The following is a 16,395-nucleotide window of genomic DNA, read 5'->3' on the forward strand; positions in this document are numbered from 1 at the left end:
CAGTCAACTTGAGGTCACTTGATGATTACTTAGGCAAGTGTTGCGGGGCCCCTTTGAGCACCTTCAAAAAGAACAATTTTCACATTGGGAACGTGAGCTTTCTATTGCTGTTAAATTGCACCATTTTTTTTTGTGAAGTTCAAAAAACACGCCCACCAAACGGAGGAGCACTGTGGCACCAGGGTTTTAAAAAAATGAGGAAGCCAGCCTGTGGGCGCACACTGTGATTTTTACATAGGCATCCAGAGACCAGCTGGCGCTTCTCCAAGTCCGTAAAAGTACAGAGTTCATAGTACGGAGATCATAGTACGGAGCTCAGAGTACGGATCCGCTTGTTTCACCGAGCTCATAGAAGCGCGTGAGTACGTACACTGCACCGCACTTGAAACGTAACCCGTGTCATGTCCGCCTAACCGTCGCACGAATTATACAAAACTACAACTGTTCTTCAAGGAGTGGCGACTCTGTGGAGTCTAGTGCTTGAGGATTGACGTGAAAGCAGGAGAGGATGCGAGCCCTGCACACTGGACAGGTCTGCACGCGTGAGAAGCAGGCGATGCACAGTCCGGCGTGTCGACACGGCAGCAACGCCAGGTTGGCCGGTTCCACCTGGCACACCATGCAGGAGGCCCCCGAGGGCGTGAACAGTGTGCGTAGGGGCCAGCTCTGGCCACCTGACAGCTTCACGTGCTGGGCCAGCAGCCGAGGCCCGCCAGACACAAGCTCCACGGCCCCGACCAGGGCCACCTGTGTAGAATATACACTGTGTTGGCAAAAATATGCCTAGCACGTAGGGTCTCGAGCGAAGGCCACTCTAGGAACATCGGACGCAGTTCACACGGTAGCGTAAAGAACACATGAAAATTTATTAGCATAATTGAAACAGCGGCAAGCCCGTCAGCCTATAATCTTACAGATAACTACAATAAAATGAGGAATAACGTATTAGTATGCTAATGGAACTCAAGCAAAGAACATAACTTACAATGTACCGCGTATGCAGCGAGGTCGCCGTTCGACTCGCCACGGCAGCCAGCGGGACCAAGTTGCGGAACTATCCCCACAGAGTTCCCAAGAGAAACTGTAGCCAGCCAGCAATCCCAAGCTCCAAAGTGGAACAGCACAGTTCTCCTGACCTTGCTTAAATTCTCTCACCAGGCAGCCCCACCGCAGGTGCAGCACCAACTCTCACTCGGCGGTGACTAGGCTAACTACGACGCACGGGTGCCAAGAGGCATAAACATTAAAGGGGGTGCGAGCTCCCCTTCAGCATTAGCTTACAGAGGGGCAGGTTTGTTATTTGCCTGGAAAGGTCAGCACATCGGGCAGACATGGATTTGAACACCCATGTTACAGTGTACTAGAAGAGGGCAGTGAAGCGAACGAGGCGGCCGCGCTGCATCTTGGCTGATTCTCCGGCGGGTGACAGTAGCGGCGGCGCTGTTGTCTCATGGTACTGAAGATCTCAGAAGTGTCTACATTGGGAGCACGCGCGCCCGAGCCTGATGAGCGTGTAATTGATTGTTTTTAGCGTGTTTAATGCGTTTCTGAGCCTTTATCAGTGAACGCACCTGCTACACGCCATGGTGCATGAGTGAATATGCAGGGACGCCGAAATTGCGTCGACACATTCACTGTTTCAAGAGCCTGCCGGCCAACAACAAAAAAAATATATGTGTCACAAACGACTCCAATTTTCGGAGCATCCGCGGGCCCCATCTTCCAGGGAAGGGCGTTCTTGTGTTGGGAGACGACATCCGGCGACTATAACGACCCAGCGTGGCGCCGGCTCGTCTTCCCTGCCCCTGACCGGAAGGGGAACCGGCGGTCTCAACAAGGAGAATTACTCCCAGATGAGACGGGAACACGTGTACGCCCCTGAAGAGGTTTGAACTGCATCGGAAGAGCAGTTGACGTACAGACAGCAACAAGTGCGGTCGTCGGTGTCGCGAGTCTCGCGTAGACGGCGAGCATGGAGTGACCCGTGCAACGTATTGAGACGGCTGCAATTCCGGGCACCCTCGTCGTCTACCAAGCCGGCGAGACCTTCAGCGGCACCCGTCAACTCCCCTACGTGCACCAAGAGCTGGCCTGGTCCGTATGGAACTTTTTATTGTGACTTTTTTAAACTGTTAAATTGTTTTAACCAGCCTTTTTTTTAATTATTTGTAGTGTGCGCTGCGTCGCACGTTGAAATTTAAAAAGCGCGACCAATGATCATTCTGTAATTAATTTCTTGTATCTCTCTCCTTTGATTTCCATCTTGTTGTTATTTTATTAATGTTCCGCATATTTGTCGTTAGCCTGTATCTTTTGTAGTGTTTTTGGCCCATTTTGTTATGTAGCTGTTCTTTCCATCGCGCATCAGTGTTATTCCTCTCTGTTATTTTTTGTAATCTCCTGCCTTTGCCCTTGTTTTAATTAAATTCTTGTTTATGTGTAATCAAACTCCGTGTCTGCTCTATGAGTGCGTCGGTCAGGCCCACACATCACCACACGTGCAACCCCGCAAGGGTCGACCAACCCGCAAATAAATTCGAAATGTGCCACTTCGAGGCCTTTCAGGCGTCGTAGGCCGAAGCGTAAAGTGGAAGCCTGCGAGTCTGCCGCACGTCGATGTTGGATCGGCGGGGCCTCACCCGAAGTGCGTGACAATATGTCAATCGGAATTTGCACGGATCCGCCTAGCTTCTTGCTCAATCAGCGCTTTGAGCTGCGTTACATCATAAGTGGGTACTGGGGAACTACACAGAGAGGAGACGTATCAAAACCGTAAATAAATCATACGTTCGTTTTGTCGGCAGTCTCTACGATATCTAGCGCAGTGTTTCTCATATGAGCCTACATGCGCTTGATTGTTTCACGAAAAACCCGAGTATAAGTAACGTTGTCGCAACATTAATCGGTGATGACTCTATTTTACCATGTCAGTTTTGCAGAAGATAATATTTATTGCTTTCTGAAAAGCTTATTACATATTCAACATATTAAAACAACACAAAAACATATTAAAAAGTGCCAATTGTATATATAGCCCATCTGCTAATCTGCATAAATTTATTGTAAACAGTTCTCATTTTGTATCGACAGCTTATATTGTGCTGCTTTCCAAATATTCTATTGGCGTAACGCCATTGCAAGCAAGCAAATTTATGACGATGTTTCGTATTATAAGCGTAGTTCTATTATTGTGTTAAAAGTGTAGGCAGGCAGTGGTGCATCTTGTTCTGAGAAATTTATCTTCCTTATATGTGTACACAGTAAACACACACACATGTATACACACACACACACACACACACACACACACACACACACACACACACACACACACACACACACACACATATATATGAGATCTAACAGACAATAATGCCAAGAAATGTATAGGGGAAGTTATTAGAACCAATGTAATGTAAATTTTCCACTTTTCTTTCTTCTTATTTACATTACATTGGTTCTAATAACTTCCTTTATCCATTCCTTGGCATTATTGTCTGTTAGATCTCATTAATATTGTGTCAAAACACGGAAAAGCGAGCCCTTAGGTATACACTTCTTTCCCTTATATATATATATATATATATATATATATATATATATATATATATATATATATATATATATATATATGGGCAATGTCGCCTTTGCACAGCTACTATTTTTAGGCGGTGTATTTCTCGTCCGACTACGTTAGACTTGAACTAGTTTTCAGGCGTCATACCGTAGAAAAGGTGAAATCTACAGATTCACAGTGCGCATTTGTATAGACACCCTATATTCAGCTTCGCCAACTGTAAACTATTGGCGCAGAGCTACTCAAAATTTCTCTTTTTTTTTTTTTTTTTTTGTGAGGGGGTGGGGTGTGCAGCAAAACACCTAACTTTGGCAATTGGTTGTCACTGTGAATGCGTGTAAATATTTTAGTACACCCTGAAAAGTTAAATTACGAAAACATTTCATGGTGTAGAGGGTTGAGAGTCCCTTCCTCTCCATTCTTTACTTTTTGAAATTAGAGCGCACTAATTAGATGAGGACAGAAAGACAGGGACAAGTGCTTGTCCCTGTCTTTCTGTACGCGTCTAAGTAGTGCGCTCTCATTTCAAAACAGTCATGTATCACCAACTCGCCGAATCAACCATATTGACAAATTATGTCTCCCCTCTTTACTCATGAATTTATGGTTCTGTGTGCATGTGACACAGTATTTGTTTTTCATTCTTACAGCTTTCTGAGCACAGCTAACTTCCAATAAATCGGCCCAGCTTTTTTAAATATTGTAGACGCCTAACCAACGACAAAAGAGTTAAGAGAGAAGAAATGAGTATAAGACACACCCTGCCTAACTTATTTTCGATCTCTCATAAGGGCTTTTATGGAGCTCAAATTCAATAGATTGGCATGTCATACTTCAAGGGCTATGGCATCATGTGCTAGACATGAATGATGGGCAGGTACGAATCTGCATCAAGAAAGCGCGACGGAGGAGCCGAAGCGCATAGCAGTTCCTGCAAGCGGCTCTTTCAGTACTATTCGACTGCAGCGCCACCGCTGCGGGCAACGCGAAAGGGATCAGGCGACGAGGCGCGGTCACGCCACTCCACACTTCTAGTACACACTGTCCAAGTTAAGAATGTGTTACTAGAGAATCGAACTGGTTTCGACTGGCTCTAACTGATATCAACCTCGTAGCAGTTGAAAATCAACTCATACCATTGCAGACTAGCTGGTACCAGGTACAAGCAAAATGGTTTCTGCTGAAGCTGACCAGCAAGTGGTTCCAGTTACAAGGCAAGTGGGCACCAACCGGAACCATGACAATATGAACTGGAAACAACTGGCTATCACTGGAAGCAAGTGGTTCCGATTGGTTTCCAGTTGCAAATGTGACCAGTTGTTCTGGTTGTACCATTATTCAGAGTCAAATGAAAAATAAACTTGAAGTGGAATATAATGCCACATTTTAATATATGCATTTTTGAAAGCATTTTATCAAGTTCTGTGCATCCTTCCCACGCAAGTGAGAATTCATAAATGCCTGGGCAGATATTGGCTCTCTTGTGTTCAGCTTATGAAGCCATTACTGTCAGTTAAGTGAAAAAGTGTTTGCGTGCATGCCCCACTGCAGTGGGGCATGCATCCATAGCTAGCAGAAGGTGTGACACACTGCATTTACCAAAAAAACTGCACTCACCACTTCCATGGGCTCCGCCTCAGAAAGCCGTACAAAAAGCGCACCAAGTGACACTCGTGGCTCGCGCTCTGGAAGGGTGGGGCTCTCACCATGCCACACATGTCGCTGGTAGCTTTCAAGGCTGCAGATGTCCACCCCAGCAAAAACACACAAGGCATGAGTCACATAAAGCACATAAACACACAAACAAGAGACTTCTGCACTACGCTGTCTCACTGCAAGCACCTGTGTCCTTAGACATGCTCCTATTGATCAAATTTCTTGTATGATTCTACTCACAAATAGTTATAGGCAAGACGTTAGCAACCAAGACGTTCCTAAAATTCTACAAGACAACTTCAGCTGACAAAACTCTCCTTTAACTGTGGATACGGCTTAATTTTACCACATATGTTTTATACTGAAAGCACTAGTGAACAGTTTTTCAGCAACGGGACGATAGTCATAGCGTGAGAACAGAACGACGATACAGAGACAAGAAGGACACGAGCGCTAACTTCCAGTTGGAAGTTAGCGCTCATGTTCTTCGTGTCCTTCTTGTCTCTGAGTAGCCGTTCTGTTCTCGCGCTCTATCGTCATGTCATACCAACTAGCCCAAGCTGCCACACTTCTCAGCAACATCCAGCTTTAGTGACAACGTGTCCGGTTAGGTAGCCACCATAACGAAACAGTCTACTTTGTTTTAAGCGCTCCATTGAACAGCAATCAATCAGTGATTCAGTGCACAACAGATTACCCAGAACCAATGGTTGTCAGAAAGCACAGCAACACGTCATGCTTGAGCCCGTATTTTGTAGAAACGCCATTTTCGATGCTAATGCCATTTCACAGTTTTACTGTTTGCTAGAGCGATAATCCTCCTGCACAGGTGATCAACAAGATCGGCTGGTCAAGTGTAGTGGACAATGACACTAGCATAGAATTTAGCATAATGCATTGCTATAAAATACCGACCTCACTGCCACTACGGGCATGCTGTAAAGTACACAGAAAGTAATGTTGGGCCCTAAATATTAAAATTTCTTGACATAGGTTGAAGCCTTCAGTAACAGAAGTAATTGTAGAGCACTACATTTTCTTTAAAGGAAGCCTGCAACACTTTTTCAGGTAATCCCTGAATAGATTTATGGAAGGAGTTTATTGCCTTACATATTGCCTGCCACAAAAATGTTTAGAAGCCATCAAGTACGGGTATAGTTACATTAATTGTTGCATGTGTAGTGGAGCATACGCACCAACGCGTATGCGCCTTCGGAAGACAAAAAAAAGCCCGTGCTCTGCTTGCGCGAGAGTTTGTGCCGCCTCTGCCAGACTTGCCGTACGCCCACTTTCCGTTGTGACCTCGCTGCGACTTCTCGGCTCGAATAAACGTCATCACATTTGGTGGAGGGTGCTGAGATCCCCAAGAAGACCTGGAGCTCCGCTCTCGCAAGTTGCCTGAAAGACTACCGCGAAACATGACTGACGCAGTCGCCAACCAGCCCGTCCCAGCCCAGCCAGCACCATCGGCTGCCCCGTCGACCTGCCCCGGTGCTACCCGTCAGCGGGACCCACCAATCTTCAGCGGCAGTGGTGAGCAAGACGTCGAAGACTGGCTCTCCTTGTACGAACGCGTGAGTGCCAGCAACAAATGGGACAACGACTCCAAGCTTGCCTATGTCATCTTTTACTTGGCTGACGTCGCCAAGCTATGGTTCACCAACCGCGAAACCGCCATCGCCAGCTGGTCCACCTTCAAGACCCTCGTGACCGAAGCGTTCGGCCGACCAGAGGTCCGCAAGCTCCGCGCTGACCAGCGTCTGCGCCACCGAGCCCAGCAACCTGGTGAGACCTTTACTAGCTATATTGAGGATGTGCTCGACCTCTGCAGGCGTGTTAACTCATCCATGCCTGAAGAAGAGAAAATTCGACATATTCTCAAAGGCATCGAGGATGGCGCATTCCAGATGTTGCTGGCGAAGAGCCCGACCACGGTGGCGGTCCTCGTAAGCCTGTGCCAGAGCTTCGATGAATTGCGTCGTCAGCGTTCCATCGCCCGACAGAGTGTTCCATCACCAGATTCCATCTCGGCCGTCGCACTCGCCAATGGCAACGTTCACCAAGGAACTCTGTCGAACCAGATTAAAGACTTCATCAGGGAGGAAGTCGCCCGACAGCTTTCCCTGCTGCCGCATAGTGACGCGCCCACGACAAGCCTCCCTTCGAATATGCAGCAGGCCATACGCACTGAAATTTGCAATGCACTCCCTACAGTTCCGGCCTCTTACCCGTGCACTTCGGTGCCATCTGATCTCTCAACTGCTGGCTACGCACCAACTGCGCCGCCTTCACCTCTCAGCTACGCAGCTGTGGTCGCGCGGCCCCCACCGCATCCAGTCGCCTTATCGGCTCCAACTCCTCCGGCAGCGCCACCGGTTTACAGGCCCTCACCTCGCTTTTTCCGTCAATCTAATGAGTGGCGCACCCATGACAACCGTCCTATCTGCTTCGCGTGTGGCATCGCTGGCCACATTGCACGCTACTGCCGCCGCCGTCCCACACCTGCGTACGCCTCCTTTGGAACTCCTACCTATGCGTCGCAGCAGGCCACCTCGTCTGCATACGAACAGAGGCACTCTGACTCGGATCGTCGCCCATCAACTTCTCGTTTCCCATCTCCTCGTCGCCGATCACCATCTCCTATGCGTCGTAGACCACCTCCTGAGGAGGGAAACTAATCAGTGCAGTTCCAGAGGCAAGAACTGCAACTTCTGCGCAATTATCAAGGCCTCCATTTTCGCCGCGAAATGTTGTTGATGTCAATGTTGAGGGAGTCGCCACACAAGCGTTAATTGATACTGGGGCCGCCGTTTCTGTGATGAACGCAAAATTTTGTCGCAAACTGAAGAAAGTGACCACATCTCTCTGTGGCATCGTGCTGTCCACGGCTAGCGCGCAACGCATTCAGCCCTCGTCTGTGTGTACGGCGCGCGTCGTCATCCAAGACGTTTTGTACATCGTCCAATTTTTCGTACTACCATCTTGCTCTCATGACCTCATCCTGGGTTGGGATTTCTTATCAGGTCATGAAGCTATCATCGATTGTTGCCGTGCGGAAGTGTCCCTAGTGCCAAATTGTGAGTTTCCATCGCCCGACCATTCACCACTGCTCTGCAAACTCATCGCTGACGACGACATCACCTTGCCTCCGGAAGCTTCAGTCCCTATTAGCCTTTCATGTGTGGCGCAACCTGACGCCACGGTGGTATTTACGCCATCCCCTGTTTTTACTGAACGCAAGGGCATCGTGCTCCCATTTGCCGTTCTTACGATTGCGTCTGGTTTAACCGTAATGCTGGTTACCAACCCCTGCAACTACCCCATTGGCTTGCTTCGTGGTGAAACGTTAGGATATGTGCAACCTGTCGACCATATCAATGATATTATTCTTCCCGACGAAACGCCATGTCAGATTGCCGCAATCACTCAGGCGTCTGAGCCATCAAGCTCACCAGCCTTCGACGATGCTATTGACGCAGACCTTCCCCCCTCGCATCGCAGCCAACTTGTTGCTCTCCTTAACAAGTTTCGCTCTTCTTTCGACTTTCAGAAACCTGCTTTGGGCCGCACCATGACTGTCACTCATACTATTGACACCGGCTCACATTCGCCTCTGCGACAGCGTCCTTACCGCGTTTCTGCCGAAGAGCGCCACGTCATTACGGAGCAGGTAGATGACATGCTTAAACGTGGAGTCATACAGCCTTCTCAAAGCGCTTGGTCGTCACCCGTGGTTCTGGTAAAGAAAAAAGATGGCACCGTTCGATTTTGCGTGGACTATCGCCGCTTAAACAAGATTACAAAGAAAGACGTCTACCCGCTACCACGAATAGACGATGCTCTTGACTGTTTACAAGGCGCCGAGTACTTCACATCCTTGGATCTGCGTTCTGGGTATTGGCAGGTGCCAATGGCTGAATGTGATCGCCCTAAAACAGCCTTTGTAACGCCAGATGGCCTGTATGAGTTCAAAGTCATGCCATTTGGGCTCTGCAACGCGCCTGCGACGTTTGAACGCATGATAGATACCATATTGCGGGCCCACAAGTGGAAAACTTGCTTGTGTTACCTAGATGACATCGTAGTCTTTTCAGCTGATTTCCCGACACATCTTCGTCGTCTCCACGAGGTTCTGGCGTGTCTAGCTTCTGCAGGCCTACAACTTAACACCAAGAAGTGCCACTTCGCAGCCCGCAAACTAACCATCTTGGGACATGTCATCACAAGAGACGGTGTTCTTCCGGACCCCGATAAGCTTCGAGCTGTCGCTGACTTCCCCATGCCCACATCACTGAAAGCCCTAAGAAGTTTCGTTGGTCTTTGCTCTTACTTTCGTCGCTTCGTGCGCAACTTCGCGTCCATCATTGCACCTCTGACTAGTCTGCTTTCCAACAGCAAAGGTATATCTGCATGGTCACCTGCATGTGACGACGCATTTCACCAGCTGCGCCGCCTGCTGACCTCGCCACCTATTCTTCGCCACTACGACCCCACTGCTGCCACAGAAGTTCACACTGATGCAAGCGGCGTTGGTCTTGGCGCAGTTTTGGCACAACGGAAAGGTACCCAAACCGAATACGTAGTCGCTTATTCAAGTCGCGCTCTTAAGAAGGCTGAATTGAATTACTCCGTGACAGAGAAGGAGTGTTTGGCCATAATCTGGGCGCTTACGAAGTTTCGCCCGTACCTTTACGGCCGTCCTTTCGATGTGGTCACAGACCACCACGCTCTATGTTGGCTGTCCACCTTGAAAGACCCGTCCGGACGTCTGGGCCGTTGGGCACTTCGATTGCAGGAATACGACATCCGTGTCGTATATCGTTCCGGTCGCAAGCATGCGGACGCCGATGCACTTTCCCGATCGCCATTAACACCAGATGTGGCTTCTCTGTCACCCCCTTTTACCACCTTGTCACCACTCGACAGCACTGACATGCTTTCGGAGCAGCGTAAAGACCCATACCTTGCCTTGTTAGTCGACTACCTTACCGATCCATCTTCTGTCCCTTCCACGAGAGCGGTACGCCGGCAAGCAGCCCACTTTTCCTTACGTGACAACATTCTGTACCGCCGCAACTACACGCCTGGTGGTCGGAAGTGGCTCCTTGCTGTCCCAACTCATATGCGCTCTGACATCTGCATGAATTTCCATGCAGATCCCCAAAGTGCTCACGCAGGTGTCCTGAAAACCTACGAACGGCTGCGCCAACGCTATTACTGGCGAGGAATGTATCGTTTTGTGCAGAAATACATTCAGTCTTGCACCACTTGCCAACAGAACAAAACACCTCCGCGGCACCTTACCGGCATGTTACAGCCGCTGCCGTGCCCGGCTCGCCCATTCGACCGCGTGGGTATAGACCTCTATGGCCCACTCCCATATAGTAGCTCTGGAAACCGGTGGATTATTGTCGGAGTCGATCATCTGACACGCTACGCTGAGACTGCAGCTCTACCGGCAGCGACCGCCCACGAAGTTGCACTCTTCATTCTCCGCAGCTTCATTCTACGCCATGGTGCTCCGCGGGAATTACTCAGTGATAGGGGTCGAGTGTTCCTGTCGGAGGTCATCCAAGCTATCCTCGCTGAATGCAACATTATCCACCGGAAATCTACCGCATACCATCCACAGACAAATGGTCTTACTGAGCGGTTCAACCGCACACTTGGCGACATGCTGAGGATGTACACCTCCTCCGACCACACTAACTGGGACGCTGTATTGCCCTTTGTTACCTTCGCTTATAACACCGCGACGCAAGCGACTACCGGTTTTTCTCCGTTCTTTCTATTGTACGGCCGCGAACCTTCCCACCCCCTCGACACTATACTACCGTACCGCCCTGATGCATCTGAGTGCTCCCCGCTTTCGGAAGTCGCCAGATACGCTGAAGACTGCCGTCAGTTGGCTCGGTCTCTGACAAGTGAGGCTCAAGGTCTACAAAAGACTCGACACGACGACGCTCACCGCATAGCTCCTACATTTCGTGCTGGCTCCCTTGTGTGGCTTTGGGTGCCCCCGCACGTTCCTGGCCTATCTTCCAAACTTCTGGCCCGGTACCATGGTCCGTACCGTATCATTGACGCGACCTCCCCGGTGAATTACATCATCGAGCCGTTAACACAATCACCAGATTTGCGCCGTCGAGGACGCGAGACCGTACACGTCGACCGTCTCAAGCCCTACTACGACCCCATCATTGTGCCTACTCCCTGAGTCGCCAGGATGGCTACCCTTCATCCCGGGGGTATTGTAGTGGAGCATACGCACCAACGCGTATGCGCCTTCGGAAGACAAAAAAAAGCCCGTGCTCTGCTTGCGCGAGAGTTTGTGCCGCCTCTGCCAGACTTGCCGTACGCCCACTTTCCGTTGTGACCTCGCTGCGACTTCTCGGCTCGAATAAACGTCATCACACATGCTTTAGGTGCTTTCTATCTCCTTTCATACCATCAAAAGCACTGAAAGCTATGCGGTAGGGGGGAGGAGTATGACAAAGGGGGCAAGAAGCTACATTCCCTTGTTGGCATGCGCACAAACTTGAACCTTTTCTGTCCTTCTTTTTCTTTGACCGTGGGGCCTACGTTCAGTGTGATTGTGCACGCCCAAGTGGGCATTTCATGACATCCTAAGGAGGTTACGGTATCTACACAGCTCGTGTTGCCCAAATCAGCCAATGGACGTTAACTTCAGGTTTAAGGCTCAATCATTTGGCTTTACGGCATCACTTGTCAAGAAAAGAACGAGCAATTTATAGCTGACCTTGAAAATTAGTGGTGAATTTCACGCCAAATGCTCCGCTATAATGTTTGGCTTTTATGTTCTCAGAAGCCTCGACGGATGATCAGCAGTGTTTTCCAACCACGCTAAAGAAATGTTGAAGGGCCCCTTTGTGGTTTCTGTTGCACAGCCATATGTGGACATCGAGCATGCACTGCTTGCAGGGCCAAATATTAGATGGCATTATTAATTCTTAGTTTGATCTTTACAATATTTTATGAAAGTGAATAACTGAATACAGGTGTAGCCCTTGCTTTGTATCATGTTTTAAAACTTTAGACAGGATCATTGAGCAATTGTAGGTCCACCATGATGAGACAGCCAATCGATAGGCCGATCACAGTGTGGATACATGGAAACCTACGTGATAGGGGGTTCCTGGAGTATGCAGTCTTGAGGTGGCGCCCAGAGACTGCCTGCTTGCGCCGCCTCACGCAGCCTCGGCCAGCCCAGTCGCGGCCAAGTTGCCAGAGCTGCATAGCTCAGACCCCAGTAGAGCCACACCTGGCATGGACAGTCGCTCCAAAGCTGTAGTGTTACGCCCCCTGTGTGGCAGACACGCAAGGGTGCCTACTTAGAACAAGTGAAATTTGGGACACGGTATGATTCACTTACAACTAGCGTCGCACCGCAAGTTCATTTTTTATTTCATTTATTTACAGATAATGCAATCACCATTGGGTGACTTTAGCAGGGTGGTACATGAAGTTAGTCGTGAAGAAATGGCAACATGGGTATGTAATGGGTATGCGGGTATATAATATACACAGGTTATACAATGCGTATAGGGCAGTAGTGTAATTATAATGTGTAAGTTGCGTAGTAAGTTCACAAGTTGCGCCACAAGCATGCAACACTGCCTTCAACAGAGGTTACCTGGATCGGCGCTACTCCTGCAGGCCAGGACAAATGGGTTTCCCACTTCTACCATGGGACAAAAATCCTTGCGTTGGGCAACGTAGGTCACCGACGAGCCAGTGCCATTCAGGATGCTTCTGCCGTACCTGCACACAGAGCATGCGTTGCTTAAGCTCAATGTTGTGACCGCTAGTCGAACACACCTGGCAAACAGGAACATGAGTACCACAAACCCAAGCACTGCCACCAGCAAGTCCAGCTCCATCATGGTCCCTGCGCACGCGAGACAATATATGGCTAAATAATTGACACGTGGACAAGTCTAATGGTTGAAAGCTGAGCCCAGAGAACAACGCAGGTGTGCACAGAAGGTGAGGACAGAGAAAAGGGTTACGTACACAGCCTTCTGTCCTCATCTTCTGGGCATTTACTTCGTGTCATGTCACAACAGCAAGCCCAGAGTGTTAACAAGAGAATAGAAAAACTTTGCACTAAATTCATATGCACCGTTTTTTTGCTGCACTGTGCAGTGTTACACCAGGATAAAATAGGAAGACAATACAAACATGTGCGGTAAGCTTCTAGAATATGTCCACATGAGTGTCAAGTGTTTCTTTTTCGTCCGATGTAACTGCATAGTGCAGCAAAAAAACCGTGCCATGTTATCTAGCCTCGTGAAAGACAACGCGATGCGAACTGTTGCACAGGCTTGGGAATATCGCATGGAGAGTCAATTTAAAGGTTCTCTCTTTTGACACTGATAATGTTAATAAAATCCATTTAAGGAACTCAAAGAAAATTGGCACAGGCAGCTTTAGGTGTTAATAAAAAGGGCTGCTCAATTAAACATGCGTCCCCACCCTTATGCCTAGTCAAATGATGGTTGTTCCGCCTGCTTCCGTTTCTTTGTAACCATATTTGTAATGACTAAATGGCTTTTATGGTTAAAAAAATAGCGAAATTGCAAGAGCATATGTGATTACCAGAAAGCAGTGCACTTGCACGTAGCAATTCAATTAATTGTTCGAAAACACGGTTGTGCCCCAGCCTTTGAAGAGAGCATAATATTTTATCTGCACGTGGCAGTAAAGACACAACAAAGAAAATTGAGGTCCAGCACAAAAAAAAAAAAAGCAAGCAAGATGCGCAACTGTGCCTCCAAAAGGTCTGCGTATGACGATCAATCCTCACTTTTGAACCGCTTCATATTAGAGTCAAGGAGCCAATCCACACTTCGTAGACTGTTCCTCCGTTTGTAAATGTACTGAAAATGATGTCCGTGAAAGATTTCTTCTACATCTACAGTTAAAACTTGATTTAACAGAAGCAGACATCTTGAAGCACTGTATTTTACACCACGACGCTGTTGCATATATTACAAATACCCTGAATGAACAAATTCAGATTTCCCCCGCAGTTACCCATAGGCTATAGGATAAAGGTGGGCTAGTTGGCAATTAAAAAAACTACGCGCGAAATTTCTGAAGCAGATCACGTTTCTAGAAATAAGGATCGATGGATCAGCCATCCGTCATTATCACTACTTGACTGTGAGTTTAACTATACAGATAATTCGTAGACAAGTGCTTCGAATGAACGCCATGCTTGCTGCTCACACTATCGTCTTATTCCTGTTGACATGTGCACCCTTGTGTACTTGTTTGTCCTTCTAACATGAGAATAAACCACCAGTTGTTAGTTGAGCGCTCGTGCTGTGTGCCTCCTCTTTGCTTCGTGTCTGTGTTCCTGCGGCGCTCCCAGTTCGCTGAACCCATAGGCTATCTTGCTTCCAGATATAACGAAATGATTTGCGGTTTCCTTTAACTTTGGTAAATAGAGTTTTGACTGTATATGTGCTCCTAATTAAGTTTGCAATTTCGTCGCAGCACCTCGCCAGGGTGCTGAAGCAACATGCCAACAAGTATTTCGTTTTTATAAATTTTGCATTCCCCGTCCATTGTTTCACACACATACAAAAAGCATACAGTGCTCACATGACCATAAATTTATAGACAGAAACACTTGTGCTGGCGTATATTCGCATTTACTCGATATGTTGTTTCTAGTGCATAGTACAGAACACCGAAAATATGGGGGAATTGCAAGAGCATTATGTGATCACCAGAAAGCAGTGCACTTGCACGTAGCAATTAATTGTTCGAAAACACGGTTGTGGGGATGGGGGGAGGCTTCTGATAGTTCTCTAACCCCCCCCCCCCCCTTTTTTTTTTCTTGTTTCACAGTGTGCATCTGAAACACGCCATTTTGCAGTATATCTATCATAGTAAAATTTCAACTGTATACACAAAGATACACGTCAAATCTGAAAGATATGAATATACGGGTAGTAGCGTACATTTCGTTACGTAAAAAAGAAACAGCGATACTGTCCTGAGTGCATGCACGCCTCTCGTCTGAATTTCAATCTAGCGATATTATTGTTAGACTGTCTTTGCCTCTTAACAATCCGCATGCTAACAGCCTTGATTTATTTGCGTGTACTGTATGCTACATCCGACGTGTCATAGATTTGTAATGATTGTTTGTAATGTGCGCGTTTACTGCCCAGCCTAAATGTACTCAAAGAGGGCTTGCAGATTCACCAGGCTACATATGTGCCCCTGCTTTTACCCGCCGTCCCGCCTCCTAATTTGATTTAATTACAAACAACAGCACACGATGTAAATGTTGACACTAGTGATTGCACACCATCGGACTTCAACATTTAATTACAAACAAACAATATAGTTCATCTTCACCGTTTTCATGCCAGCATATGTTAGCGACTTCTCGGATTATAAGCCCTCTTGCCGTTCTAATCAGGAGCTAAGTAGTAAGCGGCGAAGTGGGCACATTCTCCAAGATAGTCACCTTCGCATCGTTGTAACGGATGTCGACATGCGCTAGCTGCGTCGTCTGTGAGTGAGCGCATCGCAAATTATTGAGTTGCAGTGCATTGACGGCTACTCATCTGAGCACTGCACAACTGCAAAAACGCTTACACGTACCACCGGTATCGCTTGATCACGACAGATCGCAGCTCGATGCACCGGAGATGGCCGTCCCGTCGTCTGCTAGGACCGAGTAGACGGATTACTCAGAGCGTTGCCACGTTATCGAGCGTGCCCGCTCATGTGTTGCAGACCGCTAGCCGTACGATCACGGCAGCATTGACATCGCAGAAGAATCACACTGCATTACATATCCTGCACGATTTTGGCGGCGTCGCCGAACGTCGTTTTTCAACTTCTCAAGAGTTCCGACGATAACGGCTCAGCTTGTCTTGGATGGCAGATTGCCTAAAATCCAGTTTTAGCTCGCGGTTTGATTGTAGCCATACAAAAAGTCAGTACAAGTCATGGTACAGATAAACGTATGAAACGTGTGCTTGTAATGAATTCTTGTCTAATTAATTAAACATTAATTAAACCTTAGTTATCTTAAACTTTACACTTTTTAATGCCTGAACTTCTTTACAAACAGCAATGGCAAAAAAAAAAATCTCAAGGGTTGGCATTAGAAGCAT

The 16,395-nt window shown here is 47.8% G+C and overlaps 1 protein-coding gene across 3 annotated transcripts; it reads right to left on the minus strand.

Annotated features, from left to right (window-relative positions):
- Positions 1–211: 211 nt before the first annotated feature.
- On the minus strand, positions 212–16,157 carry LOC119167059 (cell growth regulator with RING finger domain protein 1). 3 transcript variants are annotated; one of them, XM_037418475.2, is made up of 6 exons: positions 15,878–16,157; positions 13,103–13,142; positions 12,888–13,015; positions 12,376–12,556; positions 5,195–5,315; positions 212–747 (listed from the first exon to the last, which is right to left on the minus strand). In XM_037418475.2, exons 2-6 carry the CDS (start codon positions 13,135–13,137, stop codon positions 436–438), a joined length of 777 nt encoding a protein of 258 aa, XP_037274372.2. In that variant the 5' UTR covers positions 13,138–13,142; positions 15,878–16,157; the 3' UTR covers positions 212–435. The 3 variants fall into 3 exon arrangements, with proteins under 3 accessions (XP_037274372.2, XP_037274371.2, XP_037274373.2); XM_037418474.2 differs by having other exon boundaries at positions 13,073–13,142; positions 15,878–16,156; XM_037418476.2 differs by lacking the exon at positions 13,103–13,142 and having other exon boundaries at positions 15,878–16,156.
- Between the last annotated feature and the right edge of the window lie 238 nt (positions 16,158–16,395).

The sequence above is a fragment of the Rhipicephalus microplus genome, chromosome 6, assembly GCF_043290135.1.
Source record: "Rhipicephalus microplus isolate Deutch F79 chromosome 6, USDA_Rmic, whole genome shotgun sequence".
Lineage (NCBI taxonomy): Eukaryota > Metazoa > Arthropoda > Arachnida > Ixodida > Ixodidae > Rhipicephalus > Rhipicephalus microplus.

Excerpts from the sequence above, each read along its gene's own strand:
- LOC119167059 (XM_037418474.2), bottom strand. The coding sequence starts at position 13,137 with ATGATGGAGCTGGACTTGCTGGTGGCAGTGCTTGGGTTTGTGGTACTC. Across the intron at positions 12,557-12,887 it reads CAGGAGTAGCGCCGATCCAG|GGGGCGTAACACTACAGCTT; the intron begins GTAACCTCTGTT and ends TCTGCCACACAG. Across the intron at positions 748-5,194 it reads AGGCGGAGCCCATGGAAGTG|GTGGCCCTGGTCGGGGCCGT; the intron begins GTGAGTGCAGTT and ends TATTCTACACAG.